This window comes from Elephas maximus, chromosome 20 (assembly GCF_024166365.1).
Source record: "Elephas maximus indicus isolate mEleMax1 chromosome 20, mEleMax1 primary haplotype, whole genome shotgun sequence".
NCBI lineage: Eukaryota > Metazoa > Chordata > Mammalia > Proboscidea > Elephantidae > Elephas > Elephas maximus.
This window is the reverse complement of record NC_064838.1, coordinates 51,023,711-51,041,375: the sequence shown is the minus strand read 5'-3', so window position 1 is coordinate 51,041,375 and position 17,665 is coordinate 51,023,711. Positions and strand designations below refer to the sequence as shown.

The 17,665-nt window shown below is 56.7% G+C and overlaps 1 protein-coding gene across 2 annotated transcripts; it reads right to left on the bottom strand.

Annotated features, from left to right (window-relative positions):
* Positions 1–548: 548 nt before the first annotated feature.
* TMIE (transmembrane inner ear) lies at positions 549–17,172 on the bottom strand. Of its 2 annotated transcripts, none has more exons than XM_049863194.1 (4): positions 16,991–17,172; positions 5,668–5,785; positions 2,215–2,364; positions 549–1,894 (listed from the first exon to the last, which is right to left on the bottom strand). In XM_049863194.1, the coding sequence occupies exons 1-4, from the start codon at positions 17,069–17,071 to the stop codon at positions 1,794–1,796; spliced, it is 450 nt and encodes a 149-aa protein (XP_049719151.1). In that variant the 5' UTR covers positions 17,072–17,172; the 3' UTR covers positions 549–1,793. The 2 variants fall into 2 exon arrangements, with proteins under 2 accessions (XP_049719151.1, XP_049719152.1); XM_049863195.1 differs by lacking the exon at positions 16,991–17,172 and adding an exon at positions 10,566–11,760.
* Between the last annotated feature and the right edge of the window lie 493 nt (positions 17,173–17,665).

Genomic DNA, 17,665 nt, shown 5'->3' with positions numbered 1-17,665 from the left:
GCCTCTCCCTGTATAGTAATGGTCTAGATCCAGGCTTTAGTCCTCTGTGTTCCCAGCACCAGGCTCAGATCATCAAAACAAAACGAAATCAATCCGTTTCCATTCAGCCAGCTCCAACTCAGGGCAGCCCCATGTGCTACCAAGTAGAACTGCTCCATAGGGTGTTCTTGGTGGTAATCTTTATGCAAGCAGATCGCCAAGCCTGTCTTCTGTGGCACCGCTGGGTGAGTTTGAACCGCCAACCTCTACAGTGGAGCAGAGGTGATTCGAGAGCAGCCTCATCAATCCAGCACCGGGTAGAGCACGCAGCTTTTTTCCCAGTCCTGATGCTGTGCCTCTGACATGGACCAGCTACCCCTCAACTTTATGGCCACCTGCTCTCCCTCGAACTCATCCTAATTCAGGCTGCAAGGAGGGTCAGGGGAGGGAGCCTCAGCCTGGCCTGAGCCACCTGTCACCAATTGCTGCATTCCCTTCCACATTAAGTGCTTCAGAGACAACTTCCTGAGGGGTCATGTCAGGAGACAGCTTTCTGTGTGTGGGTCTGAGAAGGCACTCAGCTTTATTTACAAATCCCTGCAGGTTGCAGAGGCAGCCAGAATGTTCCCAGCAGGCTCCCCTACCTCAGAAACCTTCCTTGATGTCTCCTTGGCCTCTAGGCCCTCTGAGCACCTTAGCCGGACATTCGATGCCACGAGGCAGTGGGAGTAGGGTCTCTGTACATCTCCCCTCCCCAAGGATTCAGCCACCATGTGGTTGTTTGGGCCTTTGCCTTCAGATCAGTGTTGCTTCTATTAAGCCCCGGTACTAGAAAATGGTAGAAGAGGAAGCTGTGCGCTGTTATATGCAGCAGGTGGAAGGCTGGTTGCCATGTCAACTGCAAGCCACCCCTTGCCATGACCATCTAGGGCCCTGAAATCTCCCACCACAGCTGGATATAGAAAGAACAGCCAGAGGCCCCCTTGGGTTCTTAAATATTGCCTCAATTCCCAAGGACAGTCCGAAGGCCCCAGCTTTCTCCTCTGCACCCGCTGGTCTCAGCCCTCTGCTGACATGCCCTGCAGCCTTCAGCCCGGAGTCCTGGGCTCCATGACAGGCCTCCCAGCAGTCTCGGCTCCATCACACCAGGGACACTAGAAGTGGACCTTGGTGCCTTGAGCTTGGTATCTGCTGGGCTGGGGTTCCTCCTCCTCTGGGGTCACTTCTGCTCACTCCTCTCAGCCAGACCCTTGCCAGGCTTGGGGCAGATCCCTTACCATCAGGGCTGTGACCTGGCTGAGTCTGAGAACCTCCTGCTGCCCTTACTTCCCCCAGTGACCCCTCTCCCCTCTCATGGCTGGTCTGGGTGTGGCCTCCCCCCAACCCATCCAGGTCAGCCATCCTCTTCCAGAGAGGGAGCCTCACATTCCATTACTCCTTCATGGCCACTGCTGTTCCTTGCAGAAGGGGTGGGACAGAGGCATGTCTGGGTGGGAGAGCAGTGTGAGGACACTCTGCATCTGCAGAGGGACAGAAGCCCCTGACCAACCTTGCCGAGGAGGGCAAGGCCACATGGATGGGTGCAAGGAGCAGTGTCTGGGCTGGGGGACAGGACACCTGGTGCAGTCTTGTCCTTGCCCCCAATGAGCCATGAGAACTTGGCCATGGGCCTTAGCTTCCCCCCTGAGCAGGAGTGGATGTTCTGCCGCCTCTGTGGTCTACGTCTGAGCTTGGAGTCCAAGATGTGTGGACCCTGGCCAGGGCTTGAGCCTGAAGGCCTGCCAGCCCCAGCTGCCACCTCCAGGAAGCACTTCTCATTTCTCCCCTTTCTTCTTCTTGGCCTCATTCTTCTCATCCTCCTCTACCTTGATGGCCACTGTGTCCACGCTGTCCTTCTTCTTCTTCTTCTTATCCTCTGTGAGGTAAGGGAAAGAGGCCATGTGGTAGGGATGAGACAACGTCCTAGGGCCCAGGGGTCTCAGGAGAGGATGGCACCAGAGCCTCCTACACCCTGTCCTTCTAAACCTCTTCTACCTGGAGAGTAGGCTCTTTATTTTACCTGCCTCACTCTGACCAGTCTCTGTGCTCTAGTCTCCCAGGGCAGAGCTAGGACCCCTCCCTAACTTGCTGTGGATGGAGGGAAGGAAAGGGGCAACTCTGGCCAATGGAGACTGAGGAACTGGCTGGTTCAGCAGGGTCTGATGGCAGCTGGGGCTGAACCCCAGGCTCACTCACCTCCGGGGATTTCTGTAAGCTCGTTGAGGGGTGGCACAGTCTCCAGCTTGTCTGTGTACATCTTGGCAGCCTTCCGCTGCAGGTACCGGGCTTCTATCTCCTTCCGGGTCCGTGGCACACGACAGTTGAAGACACAGCACAGGGTGATAACTATAGGAAGGACAGAGCAGCCTTGGCTGGGGCCTGGGCCTTGGACAGTCAGGAATGACACCTGAGCTTCACCCTTGCTTCCATCCACCTCTGTGTCTCAGCCAAGAGACTGGCGGGTGGCGCAGCACCCAAGATGTCTTTCCTGGGTAGGGCTGGCTTCAGCAGTTGCACAGGGCACCATGCTTAGAATGGCCAGTTTTTGATTTAACGCTCTGCTGTTGCTAACTTACAATTCTTAATTTTTGAGCAAGGAGCCTCATATTTTCATTTTGCACTGAAAAATTATGTAGCCAGTCCTGTTCCTGGGGGTCTTTCTGACTAGAGTTTCTGACTGGAGAGAGAGTCCCCTGAGGGCAGGGAATGGAGCTGCCTCTTGCTCAAGCTACAGCTTCCTAGAGCCCCCCTGTGCTTTGAACCCAGGCCTCTGGGCTACCAGCACATCCTAGTTTTTCTCCTGGGCTCCTTGGAGCAGGGCCAGAGCTGCCTCACACACCAAAGTATATGGCTGCGTTCTCCTCAGCCTCCTTGAGGACAAGCCTGGCCTCCACCTGGCTGGGCAGAGAGCTGGTGAGAGGGCACAGACCCTGCTCTGGGCGTTCACCTTGGAGGGAGTTATTCCGGGATCGGTTTTCTGACCAAAGACAGCTGTGCCCACGCCAGCTGGGCCAGGGCATGGAGCTGGCCTCTACTGATGGGGAGGGCAGGGCAGGGCTGCCAGGGCCCGGCTGGATTGAGTTTATTTTTCTAAGGCCCCCACAGTCTGACCACCTTGGCCCCAGCCCCAGGGGAGGGGATGGAGCTGGTTCCTAATATAAATCAGATGACCAGACATAACTTCCTGGCAGGCTCCCGGGGGCAGGAGGGCCCAGGCAGAGCAAGCCAGAACTATTTTGGGGAGGATGGCTCAGACCTATGTAGCTTGGGCTGGAGCACCCTCTGGGGTCATCTTGTGCAACTCTCTGCCTCAAGGCATGACAGTGCCCCTTCAGCCAAATATTGTGCCCCATTGGGTCTCCCTCAGACTCATAGAATGGAAGAAAGAAAAAATTAATGAATGAGTGAATGAATGGATGGAATGGTCTTGGAGCCTTAGCTGCTGAGAACAGGACTGGATTCCTGAATACATGGATGGGGGTGCGAACAGCATGCAGGCATGCTCTGGGGGTCTGCCCAGGCCCAGTAGTAGATCTGAGAGCATACCATTGTCTGGGGTAGATGTGAGCAGAGGGCAGGCCCTTCTTACCTAAAGAGCTGGGTTCTGGTCTTCTCCAGACCCCATGTGCATTCCTCAGGCCTGAGGTCAGTTCCCCACCCTGACCCTGCTTACTGGGCTCCCTCTCCCAGCCACCTCACCAGGTACCTCCTAGGGCCCACGCCCCCTCAGGCTCTTCTCGCAGGTGAGGCGGGGCTTCAAACTTCAAGGGGAGCTCAGCAGGCAACTGCTGGCAGCCAGAGCATGGCTGGCACTCCAGCCTGTCCCTCCCAGCCTGGCCTGGTTGCTTCTCCTCAAAGAAGTGGAGAGACAAAGTGCTTTGGAACGAGTTTTGGGGCCCAGGCAGAGGCTTGAGATGTGAGGCACCCCCTCCAGCACCTCTCTCCAAGAGTCTCTGGAGGATGTCCACAAACAGCCCCACGACCTAGGGCCCAGCTGATGGGCAGCAAGAAAGGTCTGTTTCTTCCCCAGGAGATGGGGCCTGGGTCACCCCCACTCCCTAGAGCCATGCAGTGGGCAATAATGAGTGCTGACCTACTGCTGGGGGAACTTTGAGACTGTGTCTTTTTCTTTCTAGGAAAGGGGGTTGCGGCAGAGATTGTCTGTGTGGTTGACATCCAAGTGTCTCTGGGTCCAACACTGTAACTTTCTTGTATGGCTCCAGGCACCTCCACCATCTGGGGTGGGCAGAGCCTGAGAGGTCACTGTGTGTCTTGAGGCCTACAGTGCTCTCATCTCCACTCCCAGGGGTGCCCCAGAGCTTCTCCCTGGGCCTGCACCCTAGTTCCTGGGTCTCTGCAGGGCACTTGCCTCCCTTAGCTCTGTCTCTTGGTGCCAGGGGTGCCCCTCTCAGGACACCTGGGCTGAGCAGCAGCCACACCTGTCTGTCTGAGGGGCCACCACTGAGAGGCCTGACGTTCTTGGCCTTGGCTGTGAACAAAATTCAGCCTCTTGCTCAGATCCCTGCCCCCACCCCAGCTACAGAGAAATGGCAGCGAGTGGGAGGAGGGAAGCTCTTTTCTTGCAGGGAGGGTGCTTCGGAGCCAGGAGAAGCATATGCAGATCAGATGTCCATGCCTGCCTCAGAGCCCCCTCCCCCACATCTGGATGGGCCCTCTGTGGCTTGCCCTGTCTTCCTGGGGGCCTCATCTCAGAACAGCTCCAGCAGGAACTTGGATGCAGCTGCTGCCTCCCACCCAGGAAGCACTCACCAAATGTCCTGTAGGGGTCATCTGAGACCCTCCAGCCTCTGCTCACACCCTTGCCTCCCGGGATTGCCTTTGCAGCCTTCTCCTGGCAAATGCCACCAATCCTCCCAGGTGCAGCTCAGAGGAGCCCTACTTTATGAAGCCTTTGTGGGGGAATGGCCTGTCTCCTGCCTCAACACGCCCCCCAACACACACACTCCTTGTGCCCTGTTGGGCCCCCCACCTCAGACCCCACTCTATGCCACTGCAGCCTCCTCCACCCCTTCCCTGCCTGCAGACTTCCACTCCAGGAGGAGGGCCGAGGGGAGCAGGTCAAGTCCGCTTCTGCGGTGACTTTGCACCAGCTGCTCCCAGTCCCCAGGAGAGGAACAGGTCTCCTGCGTTTAATTGAGGTGGGTGTGAGTCATCCCCGGGAAATGGTATCTGACAAGGTAGTGTTCCAAGCCCAGGAGCCGTATCTGCCAGGCGTCTGGAGAGCCTCTGGACCGAACTGTGGCCCCAGGTGGCCTTGCTAGGGCCCCTGGGTGTGGGCCCTTTAAGCCGACCAGACTGCAGGAAAAGCATCAGGAGGCCAGCGATAGGGAAAAATGACACGTCCTCGTAGTTACAGTGGAGTCCCCTGTAATTACCATAATTGCTGTGTGGCTGCCTCCCTGGTCCAGCAGAATACTTCGGGTCACTACTGGCTCATCAGCCTTCCATGGGGACTTTGTGTGAACCGGGGGAGGTGCCAGAACCCACAGCGGGCCTCCTGCAGGCGCCTGGCCTGCTCGCACTGCCCGGAATCGCTGCCGGGAGCCCCGGGGGGTGGTGAGGGGCGGGGCTGGGGTAGTGCACTCCGCGGCGGTGCGGTGGGAGGGCGGGGAGCAGCTAGCTACTCACTGATGGACAGCACGAAGAGCGAGAAGATGCCCACCACGTGCCACAGGCGCATGTCCCAGAACACCACGGTCTCCTTGGTCAGCGGGGGCGGCTTGGGCTTGGGCGGGGCCGTACTGGGCTGCGGGGCGGGAGAGAGCGGAGTGAGCAAGGCAGGGACCAGCAGGCTGGGACTACCCAGGTTCCAGCAAGGGCTCAGCCCAAGCATTTCAAGGGCCATAGACATTGACACCTAACACCCTAGATCTTGGGACTTCCAGATTTAAACCAAGAGAACTGAGCACGGGGCCAGAACCACAGAGCCAGGGACTTGGAGAGCGAGTGTGGTTGATGCTTGGGGAAACCATAGCTCGGAAGGGCAAACGTGGATTGTATGTCCCAGGGAGGTTAAAGGCCCCTTCCAGCAGGCTTTGGGTCTCCTCTGCTGCAGTCCTGGGCCCCGCACAGACAGATGGGGGTCTCAGGACCAAGGCCAGAGACAAGGCAAGGCCTGTGCTGTGCTGGAAACCTGCTTTGCCCTCAGGTCTCCTCGGTGTAGGGTGGGGGGATGTGGAGTTGGGAGTCAGGGCCATGAAGCTCTGCCCCCTGGTCAAGACCCCCACCAAGTGACCTCAACAGTCGCCCATCCTCCTGGGAGTCGCTCTCCTCTGACCCGAAGGCTGGGCCAAAGTCCTCACACAGGGCTAAAAAAGTAAATAAATTGTCCTCAGTGCGGCAGCGACATCTGGAGGCAAAAAGATGTAAGTGTAGCCTGAGCTAAGCACAGCTATTCACTTTCCCAGAGGGACATGACCCTACTACCATGGGGTCAGAGGGAATATGGCCCTACCCTAGACGTCTGACATAGCATGACCTTGCCCTGAGGGGCAGAGGGGACATGGCCCTTCCCTGGGGGGACTGAGGGGACACAGCCCTACTTTAAGGGTCTGAGGTGACAAGACCCTGCCCAGAGAGTCTTGCGAGTCTGAGGGAACATGGCCCTCCCTAGGGATCTGAGGGGACACAGTCATGCTCTGCGGTCTGGGGGGGGGATTTGAGGGAGGACATGACCCTACTCTGGGGGTCTAAGGGGACATGGTTAAGCCTAGGGGTCTGAGGGTACATAGCCCTGCCCTGGGTCTGCAGGGACATGGCCCTGCCCTGGGGTTAGAGGACATGACCTGCCCTAGGGTTTTGAGTGGACACAGCCCAGTTTCAGAATTTGAGGGGACAGGCTCTGCTCTGAGGTCAGAGGGGACATGACTTTGCACTGGGAGTCTGATGGGATACAGGCTTATCCCATGAGTGGATAGACGCATGGCCCTGCCTTATGGGTCCAAGGAGACACAGCCTTGCCAGGGGTCTGGGTGCACTTATAGGGGGACATGACCCTACCCTGGGTCTGAAGGGACACAGCCTTGTCCAGGGGTCTGAGGGGACACAGTCCTGCCCAGGGTCTGAGTGTACTTATAGGGGGACATGACCCTGCCCTGGCTCTGCAGGGACATAGTCCTGCTCGGGAGTCTGAGGGGGCACAGTACTGCCCTGGGGTCTGAGTGTACCTACGGGGGATGTGACCTTGTCCCATGGTCTGAGGGGACAAAGCCCTGCATGGGGGTCTGAGGGAACACAGTCCTCCCCAGCATCTGAGTATACTTACAGGGGGACATGACCTGCCCTGGGGTCTGAGAGGACACAGCTCCACCATGGTGACCTGAAGAGACATAGCCCTATCCTGGGGGTTGGAGGGGAACACAGTTCTACCCAGGGGATATGAGAGGACACAGCCTGTCATGGATTGAATTATGTCCCCCCAAGATGTGTGGATCAATTTGGCTAGACCCATGATTCCCGGTATTGGGTAGTTGTCCTTCATTTTGTGATTGTAATTTTATGTTAAAGAGGATAAGGGTGGGGCTGTAACACCTTTAAGGTCACATCCCTGATCAAATGTAAGGAAGCTTCCCTGGGGTGTAGCCTGCACCACCTTTTATCTTACAAGAGATAAAAGGTAAGGGAAGCTAGCAGAAAGGGGGGACCTCAGACCACCAAGAAAGCAGTGCTGGGAGCAGAGTGCATCCTTTAGACCCAGGGTCCCTGCGAGGAGAAACTCCTAGTCCAGGGGAAAATTGATGAGAAGGCTGACAGAGAAAGCCTTCCCCTGGAGCTGATGCCCTAAATTTGGCCTTTTAGCCTACTTTACTGTGAGGAAAGAAACTTCTCTTCGTTAAAGCCGTATTTATGTTATAGCAGCACTAGGTGACTGAGATATAGCCCTACTCCAAGGTCTGAGTGAACATGGCCCTGCTTTGAGGATCTGAGGAGATATAGCCCTTCCCCAGGGTCTCTGTGGATATGGCCCTGCCCTGGGGGGTTTAAGCAAGACCTGTCCCTGACCTGTGGAGCTGTGAGATATATGATCCTATCTGGTCACCAAGTTTGGCTGGGAGGTGTGGATGGGGATCAGTGCTCAGAAGGTGAGGACCCTGAAGCATCTGTGCAATATGTTGTCCACTGAAGATTAAACAAATAAATATAGACATGAGAAGTTCCTTCTGGATCTCCGGGAAAGATAGGCAACCCACAGTTCAACCATCTACCATTCATTCCCCTGGTCTGTAAACTTTGCACTGGGCACCTACCATGAGCCAGGTACTTCCTCATCTAATAAACACCACCCTTTGGCATGGGTTGTCAACGCTCGGAGAGGAGGAGAGACCTGTCCCAGGTAACCCAGAGAATCTGTGTGCCTGGGATTTGTACATCATTCCCTGGCTCTTTCTCCTCACCAGGTGAACTAGGTGGAAGGCTTTGTTTCTCTGGGCCTTATTTTCTCCATCTGTAACTTGAGTGAGGTAGTCCCCAAGGTCTCTGGGGAGGTTTCTCTACCCAACCTGAGTGGTAACATTGATACGAAAATATCCCCCATCAGCTTCATCTCAGAGGACTCGTGTGGGGTCAGACACATGTGTGGGGTAGGGGAACAAGAGTGTGGGATTAGGCACATGTGGTTGAGGCATCCATGTAGGAGGCTGGACACACATTTGTGCATTCCAGGTACATGTGCGTGGTGTCAGGCACATGTGCGCAGGTTGGGGCACACGTGAGGGGTTGAGCACATGCTGTGGCATCTGGGCCAGGGCCTGGGGAGTGGGGTTCCCTGATTCTAAGGCCCGGTGGGTTGGCTTGGCTGGGTTGTATGACTGGAAGACACCAAGGGTGAGTAAGTTCTCAGATTCTGAGCCTAGGTGGCTGAGAGTTCACTTCCAGCATGTTCTTATCCTAGCCTTGCTCTGGTGGAGCTGAGCCTAAACTCTCATCCCTGAAAAGGGTCTTAGGTATAGGGTAATGGGAACAGCTGTGCTGACAAGAGAACAGCTGGGCACCTCCTTGTGATGGGCACTGCTGGGGGTCTGACTCCAGAAGCTTGGAGGCCCCACCTCCATCAGAGGCTCACAGCCTGATGAGAGGGTGATGTCTGCAGGGCTGGCGTGGGAGGTGCCATGGGCCCCAGCTCTGCCCCTCTCTCTGGTGCTCCTCAGGATCTCCAGGGTTTGGTCCGGCCTTGCTCAGGCTGTAGGCAGACGGTGGACAGATGGACTCCAAATTTAATTCCCCCGATGAGCTGGTGGGGAAGACATGCTTTTGGGGATGCAGGAGAGTCCTTGGCTCAGAACTCACTTGACCCTCACCCTCAGCCTTCTGCCAGCTCTCAGTCCAGCTCAGTTTCTGTACCCAAGGTCTCAGGGCAGCCCGAGAGGGGACCAAGTAAAATCCTTAGAGTTCAAGCCAGCCAGGCTCCCCTTACAGGGACACTGGAGCTGACACCTGACTTCAGCGCAGCCTCCTGGTCAGTATCAGCAACAGGCTAGCATCAGGGTGTAGGGCTCTGTCCCCAGGCCCTTCTCAGACCCTTCAGTCAGAGCTGTGTCCTGTCAGACCTCTCAAGGTACAGTTCTGTCCTCCCTACCCCCTCCTGTCTCCTGTGTACCTCCCTCGTAGGCTTACCTGGGCACTTCTCCCTACCTTTCCACACTGCCTCTTTATCATGGTCTGCACTGCCTGCCCCTTTTTCTCTGGCCCTCCATGCCCGCACTCCATCCCCTACTCTTCCTGGCCCTGGCTCTCACCTTATGCTCCAGAATTCTGGGTCTGGTCTCCTACCTCCCTGTTTAGCTCCCCTTCCAGGGTCAGCAGAAGCAGAGTGCAGAGGGGGCCAGGGATGCTGCAGATAGCTCCCCCGTTCCCCAGTCCTTCCTTACCCTAGCCAGGTTCCTGACCAGCCACCCCCAGCCACCCTCCTCATCACTTCCTGGCCCATCTCTGCAGCTCTTCCCAGCTCTCCCAAATACGTGCCCTCTTCCAGTCTACTCTCAGAAAGCTTCACTAGCTCCTATTATCACCAAGACCAGGTCAGCTCCCCAGTCCTGGGTTGGCCCCGGCTACCCCTTGCCTCCTGGGCCGGGTGCTCCCCATGGAATTGAGCCCAACACATGGCTGCCTGGTAAAGGGTGTCCTCATCCCCTGCTCCCCACCTTTTTGCTTGGAATGCCCTCATCTCCTTCCCAAGGCTATGTCTCCCCCATTAGACAGGGGTCCCTGGAGGCTCTCCAGAGCCAAAGGCTGGGCTTCTTCCTTTAGTCCTTCAGACCAGAGTCCCTGTCCCCCCATCAGACCAAGGACTGGAGGATAGACGCTGAGCCTTTCTCATCAGACTAAGGTTCCTGTAATAAGGGGTGTGGCCCCTACATCTGGCCAGGGACCCTAAGATCAGTGGCTGAGTTTCCTGGGAGCGCTTGGGGCAGGGCTGTGTCCTCCACTAGGCAAAAGGCAGCTGGCGGTCAGAACGAGGCCTCCCCTACCCCCTCACCCCCGCCTGGATGGTGACAGCCGCCCAGACCCTTCCGCGCCCCCAGCCTCACCTCCACCAGCTGCCCGGCGACCCCCGTGAGGCAGACCCCCAGGGCGGCGCCGCCCAGAGCCCAGAGGGGCCCAGCGCCCCGCGGCTGCCCCGCCATCTTCGCGCTCATCTTGCCGGCTCAGCGGCAGGTCGCGGGAGCCAGTGATGGACTGCTGGGGCGGGCTGGGCCCGGTGACGCCCCCTAGGCAACCGGCCGCGGGCAGCGGGAGGGCATCATTTATTCATCGTCGGTGTCTGGTTCCCGTGCGGGTGGCGGGGCCTGGGGGAGCGCGCACTGGGCCTGCCCCCTCCCCCGGACTCCAGAGGTGCTCCCTTCCCCCCCAGGCACCTCTGCACCCTCACCCGCCGACTACGGTGGACACTGGGGTGGAAGGATAGGGAGGGCAGACTGGGCTCAGGGTTCTTGAACAACAGGTGCCCCCTTCCTTCACTGGACCTCAGTTTCTCCATCTGGGACAAGGGGCGGGGCTGGAATCTGCTGATCTAGGAGGCCCTTCCTTTCTGACGTTCTGAATTTTAAGAACCTGCTGGACACAGGTTGGGGAGGAGGGGAAGGCAGGCAGGTTGCCATGGTGACAGGCGCTCAGGGATGTCCTGGGCTTTCTGGGCTGGCTTCCTGCCCAGAGGAGGCTCTGGTTGCCCTGGACACCAGAGCTGGGAGGTGGGGGAAGGCGGGCAGGGGATGGTATATTCAGAGCTTCCAGCTTTGGGTGCTATAGAAGGTTCCTGAAAGAGCCGGCATCTTCTCCCTTTGGGATAGGACAAGCTCCAGAGGAAGGGACTAGAGGACCATTTTCTGAGCCTGGCTGACCCTTGACCTCCACCCCCAGCCTGAGCCCTGATCCTGACCCTAGTCTAAGTTATGACCCCTACCTCAGATTGACCCGAGCTCACACTGCACTCTGATCCTGACCTCAGAGTGAGACTTGACAACTCAGGGGTGCAGAGAGTGTATGAGGAGCCTTTTGCCTTTCCTCTTACCCTGTAGATCCAGAGCCTTGCGGGGCTCCAGCCTGGAGTGGAGGTGCCACACTTGGGTAAGGACTAAGGCAGGCGGCAGTGTGGAGCGGGGGCCAGCTCAGACATCTGCAGGCCTCAGGGCCAAGAAAGGACAGACCAGGCAGGAAAACAGGAAGAAGAGTGGAGGGCCTGGGAGGCTCCTCTGATCCATCCTCCCTTTTGCCTCCTTTCCTTCCTTCCTCCCTCCTTCCTTCCCTACCCCCTCCCTCTCTCCCTGTCCCTTCCCCCCTTCCTGCACCCCCCCTTCCTCCCTCCCTCCCTCCCTCCCTGCCTTCCTTCCTTCCACTGTTATTTATCTCCTGCCTGCTGCGCGCTGGGCGGGGCAGCCTAGGTGTCAGACCCTGCAGTTAGCTCCACTCCCCACTCCATAGCTAAAGACACCAGTGGAGAACTTTGCAGGCCGTGGTGGCCTAGCTCCCTCTGGCAAGGCCTCCCTGGGCACCAGCAAAGGACGAGGGACCCATTGGAGGAGACTGGGCTGGGCCGCAGGCACCGTGCTCCCCATCAATGGGTGGCAAAGTCTGGGGAGTGGGTGGAATGGACCACCCCGTCCTCCCCAAACTTGCCCTGGCCAGGCAACCAGGAACTTCATTAAAGCCCAAGTCACTTTCAGCCGTCTTCACCCCGCACTTCCTCATGCCATTGATCACGGGCCAGGCTAGAGAAAGCCACACTGGCCAGCCAGGAAGGTCACCGTTGGGACATGGGGTCACGGAGGCTGTGGATGGACTGGGGCTGGGTTAGATGAGCCTGACTGCGGCCTTGAGCAAACCATTATTCCTCTCTGCCTCAGTTTCCTCAATTATGGAATGGGAAGGGCAATGCTGCCATCACGGCGTGGCTGTGAGGATTATATGAAATAATGAATACGCGTGTGCTCAGTAAATACTGGCTCTCGCTATTAGAGCAGCAGGCCTCTGCCACTTACAGGGCGTCCAGCCTGGGACGGGAAGGAGGAGTATTATTGTTTCCTGTAAAGTTCATTGTCTTTCCATCCATTAAGAAGTAGGGCACTCTCAATGAAGAAATCTGAAAGGGAGAAAATTACGTGTGTCCCCTGAGAGAGCCACTGCTCCACGTGGGTTCCACTTCCCTGCGCTGCTGTGGACGGAAGCCGAGATCTCACCACGGACAATTATCGTCCACCTTTTGTAGCACTGGGTTTTTGGGCTGGGTTTGTACCCAGAGCTTCTTGCCCACCACAAACACCCTAGAAGCCCCTACCCCGCTGTCAGTTACTGTCACACAGGCTTCAAAGTCAAGCTTACTCAGCTTTAAAGTGACTGGTGCTCCCCAAATCTTAGTGCAGTTTTAAGTGCTAATAACCCCAGAAGTTACAAAGAAACATCATTTGAAAGCTTCGTTTTTTAAATTTTCTTTTTTGCCCTCTGTAGATGGCAAAAGTTGACAAAAAAATGAGAAAGCAGGTATGAAAAATTCAGAATACTAAGTAGGTGTAAAGAAAATTTAAATATTTAAACTTTCAAATCATGTTTCTTATAGATTTGTAGCTTTATACTTCTGAAGCTACTAAAGCTTAAAATTGCTGTAAGACTTTTGGGACCCTGTTCCTAATGACAGCTGTGAGCTTACAGGCGGGGTGCTTAACCTCCCCAAGCTTCCATCCTCATCTGTAAAACGAATGTAACTAGAGTATATAGGTAGTCCCTGGGTGGTGTAAACTGTTGAAGGCTTGACTATCAACTGGAAGGCTGGTCCTTCGAACCCACCGAGAGGTACCTCAGAAGAATAGTCTGGCGATCTGCTTCTGTAAGGTCACAGCCTTGAAAAACCTATGGAGCAGTTCTACTCTGTATGCCTGGGGTTGCCATGAGTCAGAAAGGATCGACTCAACAGCAAATGGTTTGGTGTTTTGTTTTGTTGTTAACAGTATATGGCTCCTGCGTATCACAAGCCTTCAGTAAGTGCTTGTCATTATGATTATTACTGTGATTGTTGTTAAAGGCTGTAATATCTCACTGTATAAAAACCCAGATGACACTGGTGGCTCAGGAGCAGAGATCTCGCTTTCCACGCAGGAGACCCAGGTTCCATTCCCGGCCAGTGTACCTCCCGCAAAGTCACTACCCAGTGGAAGCTTGTGTGTTGTTACGATGCTGAACAGGTTTCAGTGGAACTTTCAGATGGACTAGGAAGAAAGGCCTGGTGATCTACTTTGGAAAATCAGCCAGCGAAAACCCTACGATCACGATGGTCTGATCCGAAACCATCACGGAGGGCTGGGTAGCATTTTGTGCCCGAGGTCGCCGTGAATCAGGGGCTGACTCGATGGCAGCTAACAACAACTTAAAATGCCAGCAACACCTTGCTCAGTCAACGTCCTGCATTTCGGTTGCCTCCAATTTTCCAGCATTACACACCACACTGAGGCATCCTGAAAGCCAAAGACTCTTCCATTTTGGGAAAAGTCTCCTGGTGTGGCTCACTCTTCTGTTGCTCATCAGGAATTGAGGCCCAGCAAAGGGTGTGCCCTGCCTAAGTTCGCATGGCAACTGGGCCTCAAACTCAGTTTTCTGTCCCCAGTCCAGGGCTCTGCTGACTGCTGGGTACTGTTTCTGCTTCTTATGAGGCCTCCACAGCCCCCTGCATCCTTCTGCCCTAGCTGGGCCCACCAGGTTTGGGGAGGGGGAGATCTGGGCCACCATAGCTCCCCAGTCTGACTCCCCTGGAAGACAGTGTCCCCTCCACACATGATGGCGTGAATGCTGACCTACAGAAACATGCCTGTCCCCCATGTACTACTTTTAAGTACTGCATGTTTGGAAACCCTGGTGATGTAGTGGTTAAGAGCTAAGTCTGCTAACCCAAAGGCTGGCAGTTCGAATCTACCAGGGGCTTCTGGAAACCCTATGGGGGCAGTTCTGCTCTGTCCCTTAGGGTCACTATGAGTCAGAACGAACTCGACGGCAGTGTGTTTGGTTTTTTTGGTTTGCTTATTTCCATAGGGATCAGTGCAGCCTCTAGAGCCCCTGGGTTGGAAGCCATGGGTGAGGCAGTGGGAGGCGGACAGCTCTCTCCTGGAACCAGAAACCCCAGGTACAGCTCTGGTGAAGCCAGGGGTAGGGAGCAGGGACCCCCTCCGCAGTGACAGAGCCAAGATCTGGGGTACCATGGACTCCACCTGGAGTGGAGGTGGGGGCTGGGCGGCCTGGGCCTGAGACTCAGTGGCTGCGGCCTGCTGGGAGCTGGCTGTTCTGACCTTGTTGGCCCCGGGCCCGGCCAAGAATAGCTCTGGAGCTGGGCCTGGCCTGGGTCAGACCCTGTGTGTGCAGGAGTATGTGCTTGTGTGCACGGGCTTTCATATACATGGGAGTGCATGTACATTTCTACACACGGCTCTGTGTGTATCTCGGTGTCTGCAAATCACAGGCACCATGGACATACACGTGTGTGCTCTTTGGAGCAATGTGTAAGTCTGATTCCATGTGAATGTGCAATAGAGTTGTACAACACGGAAGCCTTGCCCATGGGTTTGGGTTCAATAGACAGGCCGTGGGCTCAAGTGTGGGTGCATGTCACATTCCCGTGACTGCGGAGTTGCATGTGTGTTTGGGGGGCATGAGAAGGGTGCGAGTGGGTGTGTACACATTTATGGCTGAATTAGGTGGGGGCCCTTGGCTGGGGTGTAGTGGGTCAAGGGCGGATGGACCCAGTGGGGACACTGCCAGGGGACCCAAGGCCCCAGCTGGCCCCAAGCCAAGGACATGCTGGAAAAGAGGCTGGACAGTTCTTGCCCCATTTGGCAAATGATAAAACTGGGGCTTGGCAATGCCTGTGATGTCGCCCAGTGATGAACAGTGGGTAGGGTAAGACTGGCCCCCAGCCCAGACCTCAGCCAGCTTTCCAATTCCCCTACATAGTTGTCACCAAGCAGGAAGCCTGGGCTCTGGAGAGGAAGCTGAGGGAGCCCTCCCTTCCTGCCTGAGCCCAGGCAGCACTGCCTTCCCTCAGCTCCACATACAGATGAGGGAACTGAGACCTCTCAGGGATGGGCTGGTCCAGAGATGCCCAACAAGACAAGATCAGATCCTTCCTGCTTAGTGCCCTGCCCTGCCCACCCCTGTTTGTCCCCATACTCTTGGCCATACTCCAGCCTTTGGCCCTCTCTCCCAAGCCCAGACAGCCCCTTCCACCTCTGTCCCCACCCACATCATGTCCCAGGGGCCCCACAGACCTGTCAAGACCCTGTTCATCCTTGAAGGAGTCTCTTGAACCCACCAAGACTTCTCCCCCCCACCCCTCTAGAGCCCCCACATAACCCCTATGAAGAAGGCACAGCCTAGGCCCTTTCACCAGCAGGGACACCAAGGCTCAGAGAGGCTGCAAGCTGCCTATGGTCACACAGCAAAAGGAAGGCAGCACAAGTTTCCACACCAGGCCCCTTTCCAGCATGCTCTGCTGCCTCCCACTGCCCCTCAGTCACACAGGATCCCTCCGGGGAAGAACTTGGAGGCCTATTTAGAACATGGAGCCTCAGTTCCATGCCACCTGCTGTGGTGGTGGCTCTGCCTGGCTGTGCTGGTTCTGGAGGTTCAGGGAGAACCAAGAGCCCACAGCCCAGGGGTGGGAGCAGACAGTCACACAGGCCATCAGAGGTGTGAAGAGGAAAACCAAACCCAAACCAAACCCACTGCTGTTGAGCTGATTCCAGCTTGTAGCAACCCTACAGGACAGAGTAGAACTGCCCCCATGGGGTTTCTGAGGCTGTAGTCTTTACAGAAGCAGTCTGTCTGCCATGTCTTTGCCCCATGGAGTGCCTGGTGGGTTTGAACTGCTGACCTTTTGGTTAGCAGCCAAGCGCTTTAACCACTGCATCACCGAGGCTCCATGAACAGGGAAGGGGGAGCCTAAGGCCCAGATCCTGGGGTCCTGGGGTGGAGGGGGAGGGAAGATCCCCACAGAAGGCCTAACTCCTGCAGAAGGGTGGGCAAGGTGAGCCTGCAAAGCAGGCAGGGAAGGCAGAACAAGCCTCAGGAACAGTAGGCAAAGGCAGGGAGTGTGGTGTGTGGAAAGCCATTCCACGTGAGGGGTTGGCCGTCAGGCCAGAGGGCGGGAGGCAGGCAGGGGCCCATGGAACAGGGCCTTTCAGTGGTGGGAGCCCCTCAGGCTGCTGGGGTGAGGGAAAGAGACTGAGGCTGGAACAGGGGCTGCCAGAGCTAGGGCAGATGCCAGGTTTGGTCACTCTGTGGATGGAGAAAGGGGGAGGAGGCCTCTCCAGGGTGAGGAGAAATATGGAATAAGAAGGTAAGGTCACCCCAGACCTGTGGATCACCCAGGGGAGGGGTCCAGCGGTGAAAACCCTCCAACCCTGGGGATGGGTGTGGAGGGCAGCCCAGGGGGAAGTGGAGGGGGCCTGAGATTGGCAAGCCCTAGGACCCCGGTTACCTCCGCTGGGGATCTTTCTTCAGGTTGGCGGGATGGGGGTGCCTCGAACTTCAGCAGGGGGCTGGTGGGACCTTTCTGCATTTCCACTGCCCCCTCTGGACCTGGGCCTCTTTGCCTCGGTGTTCTCAGCCTTGAAAGGGGCAGAGGCGACCAGCGACGCTGGTCAGTTCCTAGATTCTGCCTGCCACGGGAAGCAATGGGGGACTGGACTGTCTGTCAGAGGGGGACTGGGGCGGGCGGCAGACAGCGGGCTTCTTTGTTATAGGCTTGAGCCATGGTCCCTCCCCCTCCCGGGAGCTCCGAAGTAGTCTTCCGCCACCCTTTCCAAGGTCACAGGCCCTGGCGCAGAAAACCACCAGCTTCACTGTCCACTGGGCCATGTTGAGACTCAAGAGTGGGGTGGGGGGAGTCTCCCCAAGGTCAGTGGGGAGTGGCGGCCGGTTTACCCCCTAGCTATGAGCTTCACTAATCCACCCATTGCTCCTCTTGAGCCGGCCCCTGTGGCTCAGTGCGGCTCGGGCAGGTCACAGGGCTGCACCCCAGACCCGCAGAGAATCAGAGTCGGTGACCCAGGGGGACGCAAGGAGAGGGGTGCCGCTGGGACAAGGAAACGAGCCCGCCTTCGAGAAAAGCCCTCTCCTCGGAACACTTGTAGGGAAAGCAAGGCGGCACAGG